The sequence below is a fragment of the Lepus europaeus genome, chromosome 5 (genome assembly GCF_033115175.1).
Source record: "Lepus europaeus isolate LE1 chromosome 5, mLepTim1.pri, whole genome shotgun sequence".
Classification (NCBI taxonomy): domain Eukaryota; kingdom Metazoa; phylum Chordata; class Mammalia; order Lagomorpha; family Leporidae; genus Lepus; species Lepus europaeus.
In genome coordinates, this window is record NC_084831.1 from 27,794,131 (window position 1) to 27,819,503 (window position 25,373).

The 25,373-nt window shown below is 44.0% G+C and overlaps 1 protein-coding gene across 1 annotated transcript in view; it reads right to left on the reverse strand.

Moving 5' to 3' along the window:
- Window positions 1-135: 135 nt before the first annotated feature.
- CLSPN (claspin) overlaps window positions 136-25,373 on the reverse strand; it is a 38,787-nt gene continuing 13,549 nt past the window's right edge. Inside the window, exons 9-25 of the mRNA XM_062190945.1 lie at window positions 22,197-22,388; window positions 20,450-20,718; window positions 18,329-18,507; window positions 18,163-18,227; window positions 15,421-15,617; window positions 14,930-15,084; window positions 14,109-14,335; window positions 13,445-13,556; window positions 11,143-11,221; window positions 10,832-10,935; window positions 5,861-6,025; window positions 5,645-5,766; window positions 5,269-5,396; window positions 4,868-4,973; window positions 3,616-3,698; window positions 3,219-3,377; window positions 136-2,556 (exon numbers count right to left, since the gene is read on the reverse strand). Coding sequence (XP_062046929.1) covers window positions 2,446-2,556; window positions 3,219-3,377; window positions 3,616-3,698; window positions 4,868-4,973; window positions 5,269-5,396; window positions 5,645-5,766; window positions 5,861-6,025; window positions 10,832-10,935; window positions 11,143-11,221; window positions 13,445-13,556; window positions 14,109-14,335; window positions 14,930-15,084; window positions 15,421-15,617; window positions 18,163-18,227; window positions 18,329-18,507; window positions 20,450-20,718; window positions 22,197-22,388 — 2,453 coding nt within the window. The 3' untranslated portion in view covers window positions 136-2,445. The remainder of the gene's footprint in view (window positions 2,557-3,218; window positions 3,378-3,615; window positions 3,699-4,867; window positions 4,974-5,268; window positions 5,397-5,644; window positions 5,767-5,860; window positions 6,026-10,831; window positions 10,936-11,142; window positions 11,222-13,444; window positions 13,557-14,108; window positions 14,336-14,929; window positions 15,085-15,420; window positions 15,618-18,162; window positions 18,228-18,328; window positions 18,508-20,449; window positions 20,719-22,196; window positions 22,389-25,373) is intronic.

Genomic DNA, 25,373 nt, shown 5'->3' on the forward strand with positions numbered 1-25,373 from the left:
TATTTAAGGAGTGGACAACACCATACGATGGAACTCTGATACTAGCAATTTCTTACACTTGCATATAACATTTGACATAACGCATTACAACTCAGAAACAGGCACGAATCAGTATCGTTATTCTGCAGATACAAACACCCTAAAGGGAATGGCATCATTTATTCAACCTTTACTGGGCACCACTACATTCCAGGCTGGATTGATCCAAGGAGGATCCACAACCGTCTCTGGGTAAATGCAAGGAGGATCCACAAATGCTCTGCCCTATCCTTAGTGCACAAGTCCCCGGACAAGAAGCCCTAAGAGTTCTTAGACATCCTTTAGGAGCTCAAACCAAAAACAGCCTCTAAAAAGTCTTCCAGCCTGATCGTTAGGAATTCTCAAAGTGCAGAGAAGTCTGTAGAGCCGCAGTTGAGCTGAGGGACCCTGCAGAGAGCTCAGCACCTTGTCTCTGAAACTGTGGTAAACGTGGCCTGGCGGTTTGTAGAGCGGATCCTGATGTGGCCTATGCAGCTGCAGAGTAGGTAAGGGGCCTGTGTACATGGGGGCAACACCCTGTGTCCCTACCTCAGTGTGTGGATTAAGGAGGAGGCAAAAGAAGCGAGAGTGTGCACTCCAGTCCCCAGGCCCACCGAGAATGTAATTTTCAAGCTAGTGGAGCTAAGTCCTACCAGGAGCCACAGCACCAGGCCCTGGGGTTCCCACTGTGTCAGCTGCTGCTGCTGACTCGGCGCTTTTGAGTAAAGGACATGTGGGTCCAGTCAGAACCTCTCCATTTCGGTCCAGTTACCAAGGTCAAAGCTTAGTTTGCCCAATGGCAGCTTTAATGGCAGTAAGAGACGCAGTCCCGAGTTGAAGACTTAACTTTTTTTTCTCTAGAGAGAGTGCTTATTCCCTGGAGACTCCCACGCCACCATGTGCTCCTCGGACTTCTCAGGCACTGATCCTGGGCTGTCAGTTCCAATCCTCTTCTTCACCTCTCCCCAAAAAAGGCACGTGGGGAAGCAAAAAGGGAGACATTTCTAACCCTCTACGTAAACCCTGCTCCCCACCTACCGGAAACCAAATCAGCCAGTAAGTTAATCCCATCATTTGCTGGGGCTGAGAGGCCACTCAGAGGACAACCGCAGCACAATCTCTCGCTCCAGGCCCAGACGGCTTCCCGGAGAGGAACACTTGGGAATGAGATGCTCCTCAACTTTAGACAGGCACTGCCCTGAGATTCAGCACTCAACCTGGACAGCGAACGCTGCCTTCAAGCCATGGATATTTATTGAAAAACTACATACTTATTAAAACATCTTTATACACATATTCCCCGTTACAAGATTACAAATATACAACCATGAGTTCTGTCAAAGTCCGCATCTTGCGTATCAGAAAAAAAAAAATCGCAGAAAACCTACACCCTAATTTCGTTAGAATTCCTCATCCCCCAATGTCTTGACATCAAAAATCCAGCATCCACATGGAAAGTTTTCTGATGCTCAGTTCTGGGAAAGAAAAATTTGCCTAAAGTTCTGAGAGCTCCATGGTAGTCAGGGAAAATGGGGAGCGATGGTAATGATCTTCAACAGTATTTTTATTAAACTCCATGTTGGTCTTCTCTCAAAATCAGTAATGAAATATTGCCATGTCCTCTGATTGGTCAGGGCAACCTGCTCAATCTAAGAGAACACAATAAATAACGGCTGCATTTCTTCTTGTGAGCTGGAGGAGGGACGGCTTTGAGCAAGTGTTTCAAAATTTAGTTCCAAGAAACGTTTCTGCCCAACAGACCATCCAATGTGGACAGACACAAGGTATGATCCTTTATGTTCATCCCCACACTCCAGAAAATTTGGTCCGAGGTCTTTCTGACTTGGTTCCCAGTTAAAGTCCTTATTAAAAAGGTGGCAAGAGTTAACTACAAAGTTGCAGCTGCCTTGGGAAGAAGCATACAGGCAAATGGAAGGGGCCAGACTAATTAATAGCCCACCTGCTGGTTCCCAGTCTTCCATCTGAGAAGTTCCTCCGTCAAGAGTCCTGGTTCCGTGGTAGGGGTCTTATGGGTTTGGAGTCATTCTGGTTCTGACTTTCACTGCCTTCTATAACGCCACAGTTTTCCTTTCTCCTCCTCCTCCTCCAAACAGCTCCATCGCAAAGAGGTATTATTACCCCCAGGAGTTGTTAGGATAAAATGTCAAATGTTTAATGGAGGAAGAGAGACTTCACTTCACTCAAGTAATCCATCAGTTGTGGAATTAAAATTGGTAGCCAATCCAGGAGCTACTGTTGGGAAAGGATTAGAGCTGTGCAGTAGAAAGAACTGGGATCTTTGTCGATAATCTCAACACTCTGGGTGGGAAGGAAGGCGGGATCAGCAGTGAGAGCACAGATTCCAACCTTCAGTTCCAGAACCTTCTCAAAGCAGAATCAACAAGGAAGCTGGCGCCCCCAACACTGTTAGCTTTCCAAGTATTTGAAGATGCTCCGCTTTGGTCCTGAAGTGCTGTCATCTGTTTTGAGGCGTTTAGGTGAAGGCGATGTCATTAAAGCTGGACCCCTTTTCCTCACCTAGAGAGCAGAGGGGGAGTCAGGGTCAGCTCAGGACCCTCATAGGAGTACTTACCTTCAACTGGTTCTTTTTTTTTTTTTTTTTTTGACAGGCAGAGTGGACAGTGAGAGAGAGAGAGAGAGACAGAGAGAAAGGTCTTCCTTTTGCCGTTGGTTTACCCTCCAATGGCCGCTGCGGCTGGCGCACCGCGCTGACCCAAAGCCAGGAGCCAGGTGCTTCTCCTGATCTCCCATGGGGTGCAGGGCCCAAGCACTTGGGCCATCCTCCACTGCACTCCCTGGCCACAGCAGAGAGCTGGCCTGGAAGAAGGGCAACCGGGACAGAATCCGGCGCCCCAACCGGGACTAGAACCTGGTGTGCCAGCGCCGCAGGCGGAGGATTAGCCTAGTGAGCCACGGCGCCGGCTTCAACTGGTTCTTAAGCAACTCACTGTTAAGTCATGGATGATAACAGGAAGACTATATGCAAACTTTTCAGGCAAAGTTTAAAAGCTGATTACCTACAAGGAGTGGCCATTCCCTTGCACCTCATGAGAGTGCAGGATTAGCACCTAGCACCGTAGCATAAGCTGTTAAGCCAGAATCTTTGTTTTTTCAATCACATAAATAAATCAACGAATTTCACTTTGGGAAATCACCACAACAATTCATAAACTGCCCACCTGAGGTTTAGAGGCCTCCTTTGCCTCAGCTTTGACGGGAGAAAGTGTATGAAAAACAAAGTTTCTTGAATTTCGTGGGGCACTGGGGTTGAGGTCGGAGAGGGCAGCCAGTTTCTGAAGCACAGCTCTGGGCTGGTTTAGCAGGGACCCTGTCTTCCGCTGAGGAAAGAAGAGTCATCCGGGATCAAACACCAAGCGCTAAGGAAAGAGTGAAGTCAGTCCCTCCTGCCTCCCCACAGGTATGGGGCACGTGTTCTCACCTACTCAAGTCAGACACAGCTCCTTTGCCATCTCCTTCAGCCTCCTCCCTCCTCTACTAACAGACTGCTTCTTTACCTTGATCTGGTCCTTACAACCTGTAGACCATGACAGCAGCCTAACAAGGTCCCCAACTAACCTGCTGAGCACTTCCTGCTGTGATGGCTTCAAAAGGGTTTCTGAGAAGAGACTTTGATTCCTGAATAACCACAGGACGATTGGCTGGAAAGGAAAAAACAGACCTGTTCTGTGCAAAGCTGGGTAGAACTGCTTTTAAATCTAACGAAGCTAAGAAGTCTTACAATTAAACTAATAAGCTAAAGCCATAGGGATTGAGTATTTTATAATGGTGACTCTGAAGCTATAATAAGTGGCTTCAAGCAGACAGACAACTTAGGGCCAGCGCTGTGGAGTGCTAGGTTAATCCTCCGCCTGCAGCACTGGCATCCCATATGGGCGCTGGTTCTAGTCCTAGCTGCTCCTCTTCCAATCCAGCTCTCTTCTGTGGCCTGGGAAAGCAATAGAAGATGGCCCAAGTGCTTGGGCCCCTGCACCTGCATGGGAGACTGGGGGGAAGCACCTGGCTCCAGGCTTCAGATCGGCACAGCTCCAGCTGTTGAGGCCATATGGGGAGTGAACCAATGGAAGGAAGATCTTTCTCTCTGTCTCTTCCTCTCACTGTCTGTAACTCTACCTCTCTAATAAATAAAAAACAAATCTCTAAAAAAAAAAAAAAGAAGACTGACAACTAAGAGCTGGTGTTGTGGTGCAGCAGGTTAAGCTGCTGCCAGCAACACCAGTATCCAAAATGGGTGCATTTGAGTTCTGGTTGCTCTAGTTCTGATTCAGCTTCCTGCTAATATACCTGGGAAAGCAGAGGAAGACGGCACAAGCCCTTGGGTCCCTGCACCCACATGGGAGACCTGAAGGCATTCTGGGCTCTTGGCTTTGGCCTGGCCTAACCCTGGCCATTGCAGCCATTTGAGGAGTGAACCAGCAGATGGACGATCTCTCTCTGCCTTTCAGATAAATAAATCTTTAAAAAGAATACAACTAAAGTTAAACTTACTGATGAATCATTTATAGTAATAGTTTAAAAAAAACCAAGAACAAGACTGGTAGGAGTGAGGTAAGAGCTTTATTTCTGAAGTTAAATATACCTGGGTTCAAATCCTGATTTTAATACTTAAATATATAATGCTGGTCAACTAAATAGAAAGGCCAGAACTTACTACTCTAAGCCTAAGAACATAAATAGCAAAAGAAGCTACATATATTATAGACACAAGCTAATGACTAAGTTGCACCCACCCCTAAAGGTTAGAGTCACCCCTGAGTCTCCAGCACCAAAAAATCCAGGGGCTAACCCCTGAACAGAACCAAGAGCTCACCATTCTTCTGTAGTGCTTTGGCTGTAACCTTCTTGGCTAGCATCATAAACTGACTGTCTTCCCCAATTTCTTCCTCTTCTTCAGTTGTAATTTTCCCCTGCTGTGCCTGAAAATAAAAATCATACAGCATTAACAGAAACACCTACAGCTTAGACCAGGTTGTGGGCCTAGGATACCTGGTTAGTTTGTTGTTCTTTTACAACCTTTATTGTTTTAGACAAAAAAATTGATTTTGGACAAACAAACCTGAAGCGAATTTTACCCATGATAATCTTCTCAAAGCACAAAGAAATACTCAAGGAGTAAAAGGGACAGGCAACTATTAATACAAACAAGTGGCCAGGTCCTCTTGTTTTCACAAAGTAGGCACAGCATAGGTGATTTTCTTGCAGACTTCTTACCTGGTCCCGAAGCCACTGCTCTCGTTCAATTCGCTCCTTCCTCCATCTGGCTTCTGTCTCATCAAGCTGTTCTTCAATCTGATCATCATCAGAGTCTCTGTGGAACAGGTCCATCTGGGAAGCGTCATCTAAAGCCAAGAGTTAAGTCTATCAGCATTCTGAAATTACCACAGGAGAGAATACTGGGACAGACACAAAATAAACCCTTATCATTCACTGTAGATTGACAAAATTTTCCCACCCGGTAACAGAAAACAATGGCTACATCCAGGACCTCCACAAAGCCTGTTATCATTTTGATTTCCATTTGTCATCTTCAACTGGACAAATATGCGCATCAAAAGGTGTGTACATCTAAAAGCAACAATCAAGATACCTATGTTTTTCCATCGGAATTTCCTCATTCGCCCAGGCCCGTCGCTATGCAGATCACCATCAGCGAGGTACCGCTCTTGGTATAAACGTAGCTGTCGCTTATCATCATCCAACATGGTTTTCCTAAAACGGGAGAAATCAGGTGTCCAAAACCAGGATGACTCCACCTGCCTTAATATGTACTCTACTACTTAGAGGGGTCTGCTGAGATACTGACATGTGTATTTTCTTGATTTGACTCTGCAGTTCCTCATCAGAAGGAAGTACTTCATCAATCACATCCTCTTCATATTCATCAATATCTTCTCCATCATACTCGTCTTCACTTCCCACGTCACTTCCTGACACCTCTGCCTCATCCTCCAGGTATTTCTTTAATCTCCTAGGAAGCAATTTTAAAGATTAGAAAACGTAACAATGAATGTACACATATAATATGAACACAATGAGAAAAACAGAAGAGTTCTAATAACAATAATACACTTAAAATGACAAATTTTTTTTCAAGGGTAAGCTATAGGTACAGTGGTTAAGACTCTGCTTGGGGCCGGTGCCGTGGCTCAATAGGCTAATCCTCCACCTTGCGGCGCCGGCACACCGGGTTCTAGTCCCGGTCAGGGCACCGGATTCTGTCCCGGTTGCCCTTCTTCCAGGCCAGCTCTCTGCTGTGGCCTGGGAAGGCAGTGGAGAATGGCCCAAGTGCTTGGGCCCTGCACCCCATGGGAGACCAGGAGAAGCACCTGGCTCCTGCCATCAGATCAGCTCAGTGCGCTGGCTGCAGCACGCCGGCCGCGGTGGCCATTGGAGGGTGAACCAATGGCAAAAGGAAGACCTTTCTCTCTGTCTCTCACTATCCACTCTGCCTGTCAAAATATATATATAGTGCCTAGGTTTAACTCCTGGCTCTGCTCCCAGTTCCAGCTTACTGCTAATGCACACTCTCAGGGCATCAGGTGATGGTTCAAGTGGTTGGCTTCTGCCACCCACATGGAAGACCTGGATTCATTCTAGGCTCCTGGTTTTGGCCTGGCTCAGCTCCAGCTGTTATGGGCATTTGGGGAGTGAACTAGCAGGTGGGAGGTATCTTTCTCTTTTTTTCTCTCTCCTTCAAGTAAATAAATGAAATCATTTTTAAATATTTAAAAGTTGAGCACTTAATACACACCATTTGCCAATAATTGTGCTTTATATACATTACCACAGTATCTTAGGAGTAGGTACAATTATTCCCTTCATTGTACAATTAAAGAAGCTGAGGCTCAGAGGGAGTAAGCAATTTGTCCAAGGTTACACAAGAAGGTAGCAGAACCCACATTCAATCTTGGCTGGATGATTCTAAAGCAAAAAAGTTTTAATCTCTTCTACATTTTTAGGAATACTTGCTGGAAAATTCAAACTCCCGTTTTGCATTCAAGCATACCAAATTGAGGAGATAGATTAAAGATGGTAACGTATAGAAAGATTGTAACAGAATAGGATCTTCTTATAGCCCATCAAAACTTGCTCCCCACTTCCTACTCCCAAATTATTGGCAAGACTGTAGCTCAGAGCTCTTGGTAATCAAAACTACCAATAGGGGGCTGGTGGTGTGGCACAGCAGATTAAATGGCCACTTGCAATGCCAGTGTCCTATACTGCAACATCAGTAAGAATTTCAGCTGCTCCACTTCTGATCCAGCTCCCTGCTAATGGGCCTGGGAAGACAACGGATGACGGATGGGCCCCTGCCACCCATGTGGGAGACCAAGATGGAATTCCTGGTCCTGGGTTAGGCCTGGCCCATATCTGACAGTTGTGGTCATTTGGGGCATGAACCAGAAGATGGAAGATCTTTCTCTATCTGCCTTTCAAATAAATGAAATATATAAATTAACAAAATTTTTTTAAAAAAACCACCAATTATTTTTTGTGACTTTTAGCTCCTCTTGAAAACAAATTTGCTGTCACTCAAAGTTCAAAGTTCTTTATCTATTATCACAAACAGCAAAAGATTGATAGTTTTATGAAAGCTGATTTTTCAAAAAGGATTTATATATTTATTTGAAAGGTAGTCACAGAGAAACAGAGAGAGAGAGGGAGAGACAGACACAGAGAGAGATTTTCTATCCACTGGTTCACTCCCAGAAATGGCTACAATGGCTGGAGCTGGGCTAGGCTGCAGCCAGAAGCCAGGAGTTTCTTCCAGGTCTCCCATATGGGCGTGAGGATCCAAGTACTTGGGCCATTCTCTGCCACTTTTCTCAGGCACATTAGTAGGGAGCTGGATCAAAAGTAGAGCAGCCGGCGGGCTTTACCCGTTACCCAACAGCACTGGTCCCCTATCCACCTTTGAGCAGTTCAACTTTTAGCTGTCATTCTTCAAAACACTTCATTGTAATCAAGAACTATACAATTAAGCAAGGTTTAAGAACCACCGCCTTACGGGGGCGGTTTGAGACTCAGCTGATCTACTTTCAATCCAGCTCTCTGCTATGGTCTGGGAAAGCAATGGAAGATGGCCCAAGTGCCTGGGCTTCTGCACCCACATGGGAGACCAGGAAGAAGTTCCTGGCTCCTGGCTTCAGATCAGCCCAGCTCCAGCCATTGTAGCCATTTGGGTAGTGAACTAGAAGATGGAAGACCTCTTTCTCTGTCTCTGCTTCTCTGTAACTCTGCCTTCCAAATAAATAAACAAATCTTTTTTTTCCCCAAAGAAACCTTTTTAAATAAATAAATCTTAAAAGAAAAAAAAAAAAAACAACAAGAACCACTGCCTTAGAAAAATGTATGGGATATTCCAAAGTGGTTTGATAGTGAACTTGATAGGTGACAAATTAGAACCCAAAATGGATCTTAACAGAATGGAATGATGGACTAAAAACAACAATATAAATCTAATAGAGATCAATAGAATGTTCTACATATAATTATAAGTCATTCACATATGATATAAAACTGTAAAACTGAATACCTATTACAATTATCTTTATGAAACTTTTTAACATCATAAAAATGCTTTTGGACATGCAAAATTTTATATAAAAATTGCACAAATCTCCAGTATATAAAAATAAATGCATTAAAAAACATCAAGAGGTTTACTTAGTGTAGGGTTAATCTTATGAATATAAAGTAAACTAAAAGAAGATCATTGTGAAAATTAAGAGAGGAAGCAGGAGGAAGGGTAGGAAGCAGGAAGTATCACTATGCTACTAAATCTGTATATATAAAATATGTGAAGTTGGTTCTCACCTTAAAAACAAACACACATCATGAGGAGGGTGGGCATTTAGCCTAGGGGTTAAGACACTGCTCTGATAACACAGTCCTTGGGTTTGATACCCAGTTCTGGCTCCTGACTCTAGTTTCCTGCTACTGAAGATCCTGGGAGGCAGCAGTGATGGCTCAAGTAACTGATTCCTGCCACCCTTGAGGGAGACAGATTGTGTGCCCAACTCCAGCTTCAGCATTACCTAATCCTGACTGTTGTGGGCATTTGGGGAGTGAACCACCAGATGGGCTGTCTCCCTCTATGTCTGTCTTTGTCTAACTCTCTCTCGCTCTTTTTGAAAAGATTTATTTATTTATTTACTTGAAAGGCAGAGTTATAGAGAGGCAGAGGTAGAGAAAGAGATAGAGGGCTTCCATCTACTGGTTTACTCCCCCAGTGTGCCGCAATGGCCGGAGCTGCACTGATCCGAAGCCAGGAGTCAGGAGCTTCTTTCAGATCTCCCACATGGGTGCAGGGGCCCAAGCACTTGAGCCATCTTCTACTGCTTTCCCAGGCCATAGCAGAGAGCTGGATCTGAAGTGGAGCAGGCAGGACTAGAACCAGCGCCCATATGGGATGCCGGCACTACAGGTGGTAGATTTATCTGCTATAGTGTTGGCCCCTCTCTAACTCTCAAATAAATAAATAAATAAAATTTTACATCTTGAGAGGAAATAACCACCATCAACAATTTCACAAATATTCTAGATAGTGGATACAGATGACTTTTTTTTTACAGGCAGAGTGGACAGTGAGAGAGAGAGAGAGAGAGAGAGAAAGGTCTTCCTTTGCCGTTGGTTCACCCTCCAATGGCTGCTGCAGCCAGTGTGCTGTGGCCAGCGCACCGCACTGATCCGAAGCCAGGAGCCAGGTGCTTATCCTGGTCTCCCATGTGGGTGCAGGGCCCAAGCACTTGGACCATCCTCCACTGCACTCCCGGGCCACAGCAGAGAGCTAGACTGGAAGAGGAGCAACCAGGACAGAATCTGGCACCCCGACTGGGACTAGAACCCCATGTGCCGGCGCCGCAGGTGGAGGATTAGCCAAGTGAGCCGTGGCGCCGGCCACAGATGACTTTTATTTTCCTGTATTCTTTCAAAAATAAAATAAACATCTAAAACATTTAAAAAAATTAAAAAGTCATTTGCCCAAGACTAGGATGAGGAGACTGGAATGATGTTAATTCATAGGAAAAAAGAGCCAGGAATCCCAGTCACTATTAGATCACCAGGATCTAGAGTATGACAGCTCTGATGATCTCTGGTTATATTTTAAGTAGCTTGAACCCAGTACAAGGGAACAGTCAGACCACACTTGAGGATAAAGAATAACAAGGAAGTGAGGAGACTAGAAGCAATGCCAGTGCAGCTAACATTCCCTGACACCCATGTGGAAGGCCTAGATGGAGTTCTGGGCTCCTTGTTTTCAGGCTGGCTCAGCTCTGGCTGTTGTGGCCATTTGGGGAAACAATCAACAGTTGGAAGCTCTTTTTCTCTCTCTCATTCTGACTTACAAATATATAAGGAAATATATATATATATATATTTAGTAGCAAGTTGAGGGTTGGCACTGTGGCTCAGTAGGTTAAGCCATCATATAGGTGCCAGTTCAAGTCCCGGCTGCTCCATTTTTGATCCAGCTCTCTGCTAATGCACCTGAGAAAGCAGCATTAGATGGCCAAAGCCCCTGGACCCCTGCCACCCACTTGTGAGACCTGGAAGAAGCTCCTGGCTCCTGGTTTCGGATCAGACCAGCTCCGGCTTGAGGCCATTTGGGGAGTGAACCAACAGATGGAAGATCTTTCTCCCTGTCTCTCCCTCTCTATATATAACTCTGCCTTTCAAATAAATTAATTAATTAAAAAAAAAAAAGTAGCAAGCTATAACTAAACCATTTGGGAAATTTTCTTGCAGTAAAAAAAGAGAACATAATACCTACATTTGCCTTTTCAGCTTCTCAGATTGCTTCAAGAGTTCTTCTTCATCATCATCTTCGTGGTCCTCCGGGGTCAGATCTTCATCACCAGAGTCACTCTGTTCATCCTGCAAAATCACAGTATCTCATCTGACATTGAGTGGAATAAAGTGTGTCCTTAACGAAAACAGAACTTACAAACTTCTGCCAAGGCATCTCAAATTTGCTTCTGATAAGATGCCAAACTTAGAAGTCGCAAGAACTCAACCAAGAAAAAAGCCCCGAAGGGTAGCAACCGAGTTCAGTAATGATCACTTTGTTCCCTTCAGACTCACCTCATCACTATCAAATTCATTATCATTTGGGACGAGCTGGAAGTCCCCAAACTCTTCCTCTTCACCTTCTTCTTCTTCCCTAAAATGCAAATAAATGAATCAATAAGTAAGTTGTTGAAAGCAAGCCATAAGCAGTTGGCCAAGTGAAGAATCTGAAATACTTTATTAGCACCGATAGTCTCTTCAAGGAAACTGGGGCCGGTGCTGTAGGGCAGCAAGTGGAGTTGTGGCTTGCCACGCGGGCATCCCATACTGGAGTGCAGGCCTGAGTCCCGGCTACTCTGCTTCCAATCCAGCTTCCTTCGAATGTGCTCTGGGAAGGCAGCAAAAAATGGTCCAAGTACCTGGGCCTCTGCCACCCACATGGGAGACCAGGATGGGGTTCTTGGCTCATGGTTTTGGCTTGGCACAGACCTGGCTATTGTGGCCATCTGGGGAGTGAACCAACAGATGGAAGATCTCTGTGTCTCTCTATGTGTCACTCTTTTTTTTTTTTTTTAAATTAATTAATTTATTTGAAAGTCACAGTGACATAGAGAAGAAGAGGCAAAGAAAGAGAGGTCTTCCATCTGCTGGTTCACTCCCCAATTGGCTGCAATGGCTGGAGTTGTGCTGATCCGAAGCCAGGAGCCAGAAGCTTCCTCCAGGTCTCCCACATGGGTGCAGGGGCTCAACGACTTGGGCCATCTTCTACTGCTTTCTCAGGCCATAGCAGAGAGATGGATGAGAAGTGGAGCAGCCAGAAATCGAACGAGCACCCATATAGGATGCTGGCACCGTAGGTGGTGGCTTTACCCGCTATGCCGTAGCACCAGCCTCTGTATTTTGTGTCACTCTTTTAAATACATAAATTAAAAACAACCCCACAAGAAACAAGATGATATGCTTTTTTTTTTTAAAAAAAACTGTGGTAAAACATACGTAACATACAATTTAGCATCTAAACCACTCTTAAGTACGCAGCTCAGTAGTGTTGAATATATGTACTTGGTTATACAAGCAATCTTCAGAACTCTTCTCATCTTGCCAAACTACAAGTCTTTTTTTTTTTTTTTTTTTTTTTTTTTATGAGAACCATTAGCTAAATGCAGTTAAAATTTTTTCTTATCCCGGTTGCCCCTCTTCCAGGCCAGCTCTCTGCTGTGGCCAGGGAGTGCAGTGGAGGATGGCCCAAGTCCTTGGGCCCTGCACCCCATGGGAGACCAGGAGAAACACCTGGCTCCTGCCTTCGGATCAGCGTGGTGCGCCGGCCGCAGCGCGCTACCGCGGCGGCCATTGGAGGGTGAACCAACGGCAAAAGGAAGACCTTTCTCTCTGTCTCTCTCTCTCTCACTGTCCACTCTGCCTGTCAAAAAAAAAAAAAAAAAAATTTTTTTCTTAAAGATTTATTTATCTATTTGAGAGGCAGAGTTACAGAGAGAGAGAGAGAGGGAGAGGGAGAGACAGAGAGAAAGGTCCTCCATCTGCTGGTTCACTCTCCAAATGGCTACAACTGCCAGAGATGGGCTGATCTGAAGCCAGGAGCTTTCTTAGGGTTTCCCACATGGGTGCAGGGGCCCAAGCATTTGGGCCATCCTCCACTGCTTTCTCAGGCCATTAGTAGGGAGCTGGATCACAAGTAGAGTAGCCGGGACTCGAACCAGCACCCACATGGAATGCTGGCACCACAGGCAGAGGTTAAACCTACTACACCACAACACAGGCCCATTTCCTTCCTTTTTGTGGCTGAATAATATTTCATAGGATGTATATATCACATTGTTTATTCACTCATCTGTAAACATAACACTCAGGTAGCTTCCACATTTTGACTACTGCTCTGAACACAGGTATATAAATAGTTGTTTCAATCCCTGCTTTCATTTCTTTGGCTACATACTAAGAAGTGGGATTGCTGGGTCATATGGTAATTCTACTTCTAATTTTAGAAGAACCACCATACTGTTTGCCATAGCAGCTAAACCATTTTATAGTCTCACCAACAATACACAAGACTTCCAGTTTCTCCACATCCTCTCCAACATTTCTAACAAGTATAAGGCAATATCTCATTGTGGTTTTGATTTGCATTTCCTTAACAATTAGCGATGTCAAGCATATTTCATGTACTTATTCTTCCCTTTTTTTGTTTTTTCATCAAAGCATTTTAGTTTCCTTACTTTGCAAATATGAGGTCCAAATCCACTCCAAGACCAGCCAAGATAGAGAACCTCTAAGATAGTTATTGCTAAGTCCAGAACCTGATACCAGGATTTTATCCAAAGGTCAAGCCTTCTCAAGTTCCCACTAATCTGAGACTCACCTGTCTGTTGGGAAAGAGCCTGAGCAAAGAGCAAGTGCTTCCTCCATTGGATCACCCATACTGCTCTCCTTTTCCTGCTTATTGAACTCTGATGGAGCCAGACTGGAGGGATCTACATCACAAGGAAAAGATTTGTCACCAAGGAATGAAAACTTTATCGTCTTTTCCCAGCCAGCCAATGACATGCCAGATCAACAGAATTCTAAGGTATGCTTAGCAAAAAGAGCTTTCTGTCCATTCATTCAACAAATCTTAACTTAGTGCTTAGGTTGAGCCAAACACCAGATACAGTAGTGAACAAAACAAAGATCCCAGGTCTCACAGAATTGTATTCTAGCAGGTGTGTGTGTCAGGGGAGGGGAGGATGCAGGTGGAAAGAATATTTATATGAAATTTATTACATACCAGACACTGTTCTAAGCCCTTGTACATAATATATCACATGACCAAAACTAACAGTCTTGAGTTGATAATTTACCAATCTAAGGAAGTAAGGGCTCTAAATGTCAGGGAACTCAGCAGTGAATTCAATTTACATGCAAGATTCCATCACAGCCTTTCTTTCTGTAAACTTTTCACCTGAGGGTAAGGGGCTTTTTCCCCCTGGAACACTGATTTAAGATATTTGGCTGTGGTGACCCTTCGTTCTCTGTTTCATATTTACCCTGAGAAGTGAATTTTCCTGAACAAAGATTCAGGAGTTCCTCCATATTCTCTTTCTTGTCACTCTTTGTGGACAGATGTTTTTCAGCCTGAGTTGTAAACTTCCCAGTACACAAATCCAACAGCTCATCCATGTTGGCATCCATGGCGTTCTCATCCATACTGGCCAATGGCAACCGAGGTTTCAAGGCTTGGTACTGATTCCTGTGGTTCCTAACATTTAAGAACCTACAAACACAATGAATAGAGTAGGAAATTCTCCAGAGAAGCAGAAAAGTCGTGGGTGAAAAACTCTGGATTTATTCCCAACACCAAAATTAGAAGCTGAAACTCAAATTGGAAAACAAAAGATTCAAACTTAGCCTCATGCTAATCTGAAGTGGCTGAGGGAAGTTATGCAAAAAAAGAATAAAATGATATTCAAAAGATCAGATGAGAATAATGATTTTGACTTCACACGATGCTAGAGTCTGGCTTTGTGTTACATCCTGTAATGTGCTGGGGTCTGTGAATCCTCAATCTTACTCAACAATTATAATGTAGTAGAGATGGATATGGGGAAATTTAACGCCCTCACAATACAAGATCAATGGAGTTCAAAGAAGTGATTAAGGGATCAGACAGTCAGCAAGAACTAGTTATATTTTATTTTCTGAAGACTTTGTTCAAACTTGTAGAGTATAATACTAATGATCTGTACACCTTCTTTCCCTTTCTCAGAAGAGAAAGCACAGATGGAGTGACAGAAGCTCACTTTATTTTTAAACAAAATTAAGCAGTACCCAGCACCATTCCCACCCACAGAAACACAAAACTACCTACCCATCTGCATCCAACAGTTGGCTCTGAGTGTCATCTTCTAAACAGAACTGGAAGTCTCCTGCTCCTAGGAAAAGTGTCTTAGGCTCTGGGGAGGCGTTATACAGATCCTGGGAATCTTCAATGGGAAGTGAAGGCTCAGACAGTTTCCCTGAACTCTGGCACCAAAGCAAAAACAAACAATAACAAAACATTTTGCAAATGTCATTCAGTGTCATGAAAACAACAGAAGTTGCTGTTTGCAACACTGAAACTACTCCCAGGCAATTGCAGTTGAGGACAATGCATAGCCAAGAGAAGCACAAAGAAAAATACCACCCAGAAGTAGGAACACTGGATGAAGCTTGTTTTTAATACACAAAGAGGGTGGATTTTTAAAACTGAACACATATAAGCTCAGGAGCATGGTGGTAGGAGTGGGTTGGCTGGAACACACTTTATTTAGCAATGTGGGAAGCAAAGGGAGGAGATTAGAAAAACTATTACCAACTTACCTTAGAAGCTGAGCTGACCAAACTAGACCGAAATAACCCAGGGGAAGGAGATCGGAATCCTCCTGCAGGAAAAAAGCTGGTTCCTCGGCCTGTTTGTCTGTTGCAAGGCTGATAGGATGGAATGGTGGAGCCAATCAGCTCAAAGCTGCTATTGTGGCTGCTCTCCTTTGTCAGCAATGAACATGAATCATCTTCCTCTAAAGAAAGAGAAATACCTTTCAAGTATGTGATTATAGAAAGAAGGTGGGTTTGTTTAGGAAAAAGTTGAGAATGAAACTGTGAAGTAAAATTCACAGGCAAACTCCTCATGTTATATGTTCCAAAACATTAGAAGTAAATGATGGGGGTGGGTGTTGTGAAATGGCTTAAGTCAATGCTTAGGACATCTGTACCCCCTATCAGAAGGCTAGGTCAAGTCCCAGCTGCTCTGCTTCTGATCCAGCTTCCTGCTATTGCGCTTGGAGGCAGCAGATGATGGATCAAGCACTTGGGTTCCTGCCACCCACATGGGAGACCCAGATGGAGTTCCTGGTTTTGGCCTGGCCCAGCCCCAGCTGTTGCAGGCATTTGGGGAGTGAACTAGCAGATGGAAGATATCTCTGTGTCTCTTCCTCTTTCTCTGTTACTTTGCTCTCAATTTTTTTTTTTTTTAATTAAATGACTGTACTAAGATGGCATTATGGGGGTCAGTGTTATGGTGCAGCAGGTTAAGCTGCTGTTATGACACTGGCTGGTTTGAGTCCTGATTGCTCTGCATCCGATCCACCTCCCTGCTAATGCGCCTGGGAAAGCAGTGGAAGATGGCTCAAGTACTTTGGTCATTGCCACCCACATGGGACCTGGATGGATTTCCTGGGTCCTGGCTTCCACCTGACCCAGCCTTGACAATTGCAGCCATCTGGGGAGTGAATGAGTAGATAGAAGATCTTGGCCAAGAAGGGCCGGGATTGCTGGCCTGACATCTGGTCATGGAAATCTTGGCTATTTCCTCTCCTTGGCCCAATAACTTCTGTAGTCTTACTGCTTCTCTTTGGACCATGTGTTTTTAATGCCCTTGTTTGTTTTGTCTCTAACAGACTAAAAGCTGTCAAACTCCAAATGGTCGTCAGACAAGGCTTCCAGCCCATTCCATTGGACAACCTGAGCAGCCCTCTGGACCGAGCAGGACAGTCTTTCCAAGGCCACTGTTGCATACCATAAGACAGATAGCAAGAGGAAATACCCAAATCCCCCTCAACGCCCACATGCCAGCTTTGAAGAAGTTACAGAAAATGAACTCCATCCATAATCCCAAAGAAGAATTTTGGGTATTACCTCTTGAGGGGGGAATGTTAGGTAGGAAGTCAGTTATGAGTTTATGTGTGTGTAACAGGCCTAGAGAGAAGACGTCTATGTCCAGCATATGCATCTGCATTTCAAAGTCATCCTGACAATGTTTCAGGGGCAGCCCAGATTTCGCATCCTGCCCTGCCCCCTTCTACCTGATAACCTGCCAGGTGGAGGTCCCCGCCCCTTCTGCCTGACACATCTCCCAGGTGCAGCCCAGTATCTGCTCCAGATCCCCATTCTCCAGGGGATCTTGCTCACCCTTCCTCTAAACTCAGGATGGAGCCAGCTAGGCTTCCTCCTGTCTGATACCTTCAGGGGAAAACTCAAGATAGAAGTTTTTCTATTTACATCCAAAAAGCCCTTTGTTCCAAGAGGAGCAGAGGTGGGGAAGCAAGACCCATCTCCTTAAAAACCCGGCCTCAACTGGTCTGCGTGCTCAGCCTTCTGCCTCTCTGCTGAGCCGCCCACCTGCCTGACCAGGTGTACTCTCTCCACTCAACATATAACCTCGCTCCTTCCCCTCCACCCCCCACCCCCGTCTGGGCAACTGCACTCTCTCCCAGGTACTGTCTGGAGAGGTGCCCATCTGTTCTTACGGATGTCCCTTCCCTAATAAACCTTGCTATTTTACCTCCCACTAAAAAAAAAAAAAAAAAAAAAAAAAAAGATCTCAATGTCTTTCCCCTACTCTTCTTGTTACTCTACATTTCAAACAAAATCGATCTTTTTAAAAAGTGGCATTATATAATCAGGGTTTATTACTTTGAGCTAAGTGATGTCTGGAAGTTCTTTTCTTTCTCTCACCGACTAATGCCATTGACCACCCTTCCCATTATCCAACCAATTAGATATCTCCCTTGGAACTAGATATAGAAATAGTTCAGAGTTCACTCAATCAACATGTACTCACCAAGGACCTACTATATTATGCCCAGGACCCACTACAAAAAAAAAGGGCATGTAAGTTGCTACATGTAAGATGGAAAAAAGTCACCAGATTACAAAAATGTAAACTTGGAGCCAGTGCTGTGGCACAGCAGGTTAATCAGTGGCTTGGAACACTTGCATCCCATGTTGGAGTGCCTGGTTCCAGTCCCAGCTACTCTGTGCTTCCAAACCAGCTTCCTGTTAATGTTCCTTAGGAGTGGATGATGGCCCAAATTCTTAGGACTTTGCCACCCATGTGGGAGACCCAGATGGAGTTCCTAGCAACTGGCTATTACAATCATTTGGGGAGTGAACCAGCAGATGGGAGCTCTCCCTCTTTGCATCTCCTTTTCTTTGTCACTCTGCCTTTCAAACAAATAAATACATAAATCTTTAAAAAAAAAAATAAACCTACAGAATTGTAATCCTTAAACATCAAAGCTAGAAGATAAAGAAAAGTCTGGTTCTGCAGTAGTCACTGCTTACCCAGTTTGCTAGGCTGTTTGCTTGAGCTTTCATCTGTTTCTGATTTTTCTTCAGAAGGAAAGTAACTACAAAATAAGAAGGCAAATCGTTTGAACATCTGTTCCTACTTCTTCCTAGAAGGACAAATCCAAGTAAATTTCCCATTTCCTTAGAGAGAATTGCTTACCCCGTCTTTGAAGAGCTGTCCTTAAATAGGAGTAAGGTAGAATCTGATGAGAGGGGCTTGGGATCAGAGAGGAGGCCAACTGACTTGTCAATTTCACTACTGCCCTCATTATTTTCTTTATCCATTTCTTTCTCATCTTTGGTTTCTATTTCTTCATTACTAAGAAGAAATTCTTCAATCTTCATCAATCATAACAGCCAAAAACAAAACAATCCAAGTCAAAAGATTTAAAAGCAAACCCACTGTTTAGTTAGAAACACTGCTGCATGGTTAAAGGCCACATGTTAAATCTGCAAAGGTAAGCCTGAAGGAACTCGGTCTATTATATACTTTCCCTAACACTTTTAGAGAGCTCTTTTATACTTATTTTCCCTTCTATCCTCCCCAAATTGCTAAAACATAATGAAAAAAGACTGGATTATCGTTTGAGGCAATAACAGGTTAAACAATTACTCTAAGAGAGTAGGCTATGTCCTAACCTCAAACCCAACACAGATGTGATATGATGTCCAGTTATTGCTTTGTTTTTCCTTTTCACAGGGGCAAGTATTAACCAATTCCTTCAAGTGATCTCAACATAGAAACAAAATACCTAACAACCACATCACTTGCCTTCCCTAGGCAAAAATAATACTAGCAAACAAGGAAAAAAGGTCCTTCTACCAATATCTTCCTCAAAAAGAATCAGATTAACTGAGGAAGGCCTCTGCTTGTCTGGGAATTTATTTCGTATCTTAACCTGGCCAAAATTAAATTTTTAAAAAAATTCTGGCCGGTGGCATGGCTCACTAGGCTAATCCTCCGCCTGTGCACCAGCACACCGGGTTCTAGTCCTGGTTGGGGCGCTGGGTTCTGTCCTGGTTGCTCCTCTTCCAGTCCAGCTCTCTGCTGTGGCCTGGGAAGGCAGTGGAGGATGGCCCAAGTGCTTGGGCCCTGCACCTTGCATGAGAGACCAGGAGGAAGCACCTGGCTCCTGGCTTCGGATCGGCACAGCGTGCTGGCCATGGCAGCCATCTTGGGGATGAAACAATGGTAGGAAGACCTTTCTCTCTGTCTCTCTCTTTCTCACTGTCTAACTCTGCCTGTCCAAAAAAAAAAAAAAAAATTCTGATGAACATGTGATGCTTATAATTAATATTGCTTTTTAATCTGTATATACAGCTAAATAAGCAGTCTCTATTAATATAAAGCCATTTTCAATATCAGCATTATATTTAAATGCAATCTAACACACAGAAGCCAGGACAATGGTTCCGTGAACTGTGGGGATCCAGTAGTGCTGACAGAAGTGAATGTACTGGGGCTGGCCCTGGGGTGCACTAGGTTAATCCTCCGCCTGCAGTGTGGCATCCCATATGGGCACCGGCTCTAGTCCCAGCTGCTCTTCTTCCAATCAGCTCTCTGTTGTGACCTGGGAAAGCAGTAGAACATGGCCCAAGTCCTTGGGCCCCTGCACCTATGTGGGAGACCCAGAAGAAGCTCCTGGCTCCTGGCTTTGGATCGGCACAGCTCCAGCTGTTGTGGCCGTTTGGGGAGTGAACTAGCAGATGGAAGATCTCTCCCTGTCTCTTCCTGTCACTGTCTGTAACTCTACCTCTCAAATAAAGAAATAAAATATTTTTGGCCGGCGCCACGGCTCACTAGGCTCATCCTCTGCCTGCGGCGCCGGCACACCGGGTTCTAGTCCTGGTCGGGGCGCCGGATTCTGTCCCGGTTGCCCCTCTTCCAGGCCAGCTCTCTGCTATGGCTCGGGAGTGCAGTGGAGGATGGCCCAAGTGCTTGGGCCCTGCACCCCATGGGAGACCAGGAGAAGCACCTGGCTCCTGCCTTCGGATCAGCGTGGTGCGCTGGCTGCAGGGTGAACCAACGGTAAAGGAAGACCTTTCTCTCTGTCTCTCTCTCACTGTCCACTCTGCCTGTCAAAATATATATATATATTTTTAAGAAAAAAAAAGAAATGAATGTCTAAGACTTAGACACATATGAGGCAGCTCCCTTTGTCCATGGCCCAACCAACAACTCCTATACAATTGAACATGCTGATTATACTCTTATTTCAATTGGATCACCTTTCTCCTATTCATCATGACTACGTAACAAGATTACATAATTCCCAGAAACCTCCTCATTGCCTTCTTCCTCCTCTTCCTCTTCTTTCTCCTCCTCTTCCTCTAATTCTTCTTCTTTCTCTTTTTCTTCTCCTGGTTCTTCTGTCTCCTCTTCTCCATCCTCCTCAGACTCATCTGTCATTTCTTCCTCCTCCTCCTCCTCTTCCTCAAACCCATCTTCATTATCTAATTTAAATAATGCTTGGCGCTTTTGGCGCTCTTCAAACCTTCGGAGTTTCATTGCCTCTTGAAGCTTAGCCTTCAACACCTGAAGCTTTTCACCTGAACAGACAGGAAGAGAAACAATCCCAGAGTAAAACTGGCAAAAGATATGAACTGGGAGTTTTCAGAAAAATAAAGACATATTAATAAGCAAATTAAAAATAAGCTTAATCTCATTTATAATTAAAGAGAAGCAAATCAAAATAACAAGACAGCATTTTTGACAAATTACTTTGATGACATTTATCAAAATTTGATTCAGTGATTCCACTTCCTCTATAAGGGGTTCTGCATCCAGATTATATCCATCTACATCTGGTTGTAGGCTGCGACATAGATGTAGTAGCCAAAAGCTGGAACAAACAATATGTCTATCAATACAAGTATGGTTAAGCAAACTGTGTTGCATTCATTCAGTAGAATATTATGCAGCTGTTAAAAGGAAGCCTCAAAGGTAATGTATAACTGAGCTTTAGAATTGGGTGGTCTGGATCAGCTGCTAGTCCTACCAATTATTATCTATGTAAACTTTTAAAAAAATTTATTTATTTAAAAGAGTTACAGAAAAAGAGGGAGAGAGAAACAGATATTCCATCCATTGTTTCACTTCCCAAATGGTTGCAACTGCCAGGGCAGAGCTGGGCTATGGTGAAGCCAGGAGCCTGAAACTCCTTCTGGGTCTCCTACTTGGTTAGCAAAGGCCAAAGCACCTTGAGCCACCCTCCACCACTTTTCCCAGGTACATCAGAAGGGAGCTGGTTCAGACATGGAGCATCAGGGATTCCAACCACTGTTCATATGGGATGCCAGCATCACAGGCAGCAGCTTAACCCACTGTGCCACAACCCTGGCCCCCCAAAGATAACTATTAACAACTTCTTGGGGCCAAGGTTGTGGCACAGCAGGTTAAGCCACCACTTGTGATTTTGGCATCCCATATCAAAGCCCCAGTTCAAGTCTTAGCTCTGCCTCCACTCTAGCTCCCTGCTAATGCACCTAGGAAAACAGTGGAAGATGGTCCAACTACTTGGACCCTTGACAACACACATGGGAGACCCAGATAGAGTTCTGAGTTCCTAGCTTTGGCCTGCCCCAGCCCTGGCGGTTGCAGCCATTTGGTGAGTGAACAAGTGAATGGTAGATCTCTTCTCTGTCACTCTGCCTTTCAAATAAATAAAATGAACCTTTAAAAAAATGAATGTAAGGAAGAGAGTTTAAGGATAGATACACAAAATGGTTATAGAACTTGTCTCTGATAGAGGACTGAGATTTTTTGTTTATTTTATATGAGGGGAGCTTTAAAAAGTCTGAAAAATGAAATTTTAAGGTAAGATGAATTCTCCATGAACTTTTAGAAGCACCATCATTTTCTATGGTATTGGCTGCTTTTTATAATAATACTGATAAAGTCATCTTACCCACCCCAGACATTGTGTAGCACACCAGAAGCGCTGCTGTCCAATCTCTAACATCTCCAAGGGAAAAAATTCATTGAATTTTCACTTTAGGATCTTTAACAGCCATAAAGATTCAAATACCTGGTTTTGTGTAGCTTGCTCTGTCCAGCTTCTCAGCTGCCAAGGTCACAGGTACCACATCTGCCTTTAGCTCTTCCTTTCCCTCCGTGCCCACGTCTTTCACTATGATGTTCACATTCACCGTCTGACCAGCCCTGGGTTTGGCTGCAGGATTGGCATGCTTCCAGAAACGCTGCTTCAAGGCTTCCAGTTCTAAACCCAAACACCAACAGTCTGTCAGTCTGCCTGCTCAAACTCTTTACAATTCCACTTAATTATAAGCTTGTAATTATAAACCAAGTTTTTAGTTCAACAGTGCTGAGGAAAGAAACACAAACAGAAAAAAAAAAAAAAAGAACCCCAAAATCCCTTTGCTACTAATGCCTGCATGAAAGGCATACAATTTACCCCAAATTAATGGACTGTGCAACTCTTCTCAGTTTCAAAAATCAGACTTTAAGACAGAAATTTACAATCTAACTTTCTATATGTACAACTCTTTAAAAAAGGTACTAAACCAGGGGCCAGCGCCATGGCACAGTGGGTTAATCCTCCGCCTGCGGCACCAGCATCCCATATGGGCGCCGGTTCTAATCCCGGTTGCTCCTCTTCCGATCCAACTCTCTGCTGTGGCCTGGGAAAGCAATATAGGATTTCCCAGGTCCTTGGGCCCCTGCATTCATGTGGGAGACCGGGAAGAGACACCTGGCTCCTGGCTTCGGATTGGCACAGCTCCAGCCATTGCAGCCATTTGGGGAGTGAACCAACAGAAGAAAAACCTTTCTGTCTTTCCCTCTCACTCTGTGTAACTCTAACTCTCAAATAAAATAAAGAAAATATTTAAAAAAAGGTATTAAACCAACTTTAAAAAACCCACAATTTTCAAGTATTTAATTAATTCTTCATGAGTTTCAGTTATTTTTTTTTTTTAATTCCCTCTTTTGAATATTTCATTATTGACAATCTTACTAATATGGGCAAGGTCAAATTTAAAAAAGGAAAAAGAAAATGACCTTCAACCCAGTGATCTAACTCCACAGTCTTGTGGTGGAACTATTAACTAGTACAATTGGTACAATCAGAAAGGAAATGCAATTTATATGTAGCTCCTATATCACACACCCAACTTGTATACAAATAGGAACATACTGGGGGCAGTTAGTACAGTGGTCCAATGGCAACAGAGCCTTTTCCCTCTTTCTCATTGCTGTAGCTTAGAACTTTTCCATGTAGTCTGAGATACTACAAGTATGGCTCTTTTTAAAAATGCACTCAAATCATACTTTAGTAGTTTTGTGACTAGCATCTAGATGTGATTTTTCTTTTCCTAGAAGGTCATAGTATAAAAAGAGAACTGAAAGAAGTTTTACCCAGAACCCCTATATTATTAGCAGCAAAAACCCAACCCTACAGGATGGTATATTTTCATAAACAAAAGGGGCAGAATCTTTAAGTCTACCTCCTATTTTGTAGTGGAAGCAACAGGTGATGGCGGGGGAAGGGAACATAAATTAGTGCCAACAGAATGAAAGAAATGGTTGAGTAGGAAGATTACTCAGAACACAAAATAATAGCAAGAAAGAAGGTACCTTCATTTATAAACAGAGAAAACTAGATTCCTAGAGCCCTTCATATCCAATCCACTGGAGCACACACTTTATTACATGACTCCAGCATCACCCTCCTCATTTTAAAATCCCTATTCAAGGTCATCTCCCTTCATCAGTCTTTTTCCAGCAACTCCTTTTTCCTATCTAAGTGAAAAGTCTCTGCCTTAGTTCAAGTCTCTGCCAGTAGCTTGGATCTAAAACAGTTCTCATTTCCATTGTCCTACCATTAAAACAGAGGGATTAAGGGCAGAGATGAATCCAGATGCTATCACAAGGCACAAGAGCACTGATTCCAATACGGGTTGTTCCCTCTGAAATTTATGTTGAAATCTGTGAGAGAATTGAGAGGGGCATTTAAGGGGTGTCGGGATGGTAAAGAGGGATTAATGCCTTTCTCAAGGGAACTGTCTAATTCTCATAGCAGTGAATTCTCACTCTCTTGGGATTGGATCACCATGAGGATGGGTTACTAGAGTGGCTGCTACAAAGCAAGGCTGCCTCTCATGCTTTGTCTCCTACATTTGCACATGCCTACTCATTCTTCCACTTTCCATCATGAGGTGAGGCAGCAAGGGCTCTCACCAAAAACCAGATATGGCCACCCAATCTTCAGACTTGGTGTCCAGAGCATAAGGCTAAATAAACTTTCTTTTATAAATCATCTAGTCTCAAGCATTGTTATAACAATATAAAATGGATTAAGATAAGAAGTAATATATTTCTGATACCACAAAATTTAAATCTATATGCACGTCATGGAAACCTTACCCTCTATGAGATAAAGAAACTGAGCTATTCCTTCCCACTGCTTTCTCTGGGGCAGCCATTTGGGGAGTGAACCAATGGACAGAGGATCTCTCTCTCTCTCTCTCTGTCTCTTCCTTTCTCTGTAAATCTTCCAAATAAAATAAATAAATCTTTAAAAACAAAAAGAGGGAGGGCAGTGCTGTGACTTAGAGGGTAAAGCCACCACCCACAGAGCTGGCATCCCATATGGGTGTCGGTTTGAGTCTTGGCTGCTCCACTTCCAATCCAGCTCTCTCCTATGGCCTGGGAAAGCAGTGATGTCCCAAGTCCTTGGGCCCCTGCACCAACATGGGAGACCCGGAAGAAGCTCCTGGCTCCTGGCTTTGGATCGGTGCAGCTCCGGCCGTTGGGGACATCTTGGGAGTGAACCAGAGGATGGAAGACCTCTCTCTCTGTCTCTGCCTTTCTAATAAATAAATAAAATCTTTTTTTAAAGATTTATTTATTTATTTGAAAGAGAGTTTCACAGAGAGAAGGAGAAGCAGAGAGAGGTCTTGTATCTGCTGGTTCACTCTCCATTTGGCAGCAACGTCTGGAGCTGCGCCAATCTGAAGCCAGGAGCCAGGAGCTTCTTCCGGGTCTCTCACACAGGTGCAGGGGCCCAAGGACTTGAGCCATCTTCAACTGCTTTCCCAGGCCATAGCAGAGAGCTGGATTGGAAGTGGAGCAGTCAAGACTTGAACTGGTGCCCTCGTGGGATGCCAGCACTGCAGGCGGCGGCTTTACTTTCTACATCACAGTGCCAGCCCCCAATAAATAAATCTTAAAAAAAAAAAAAAAA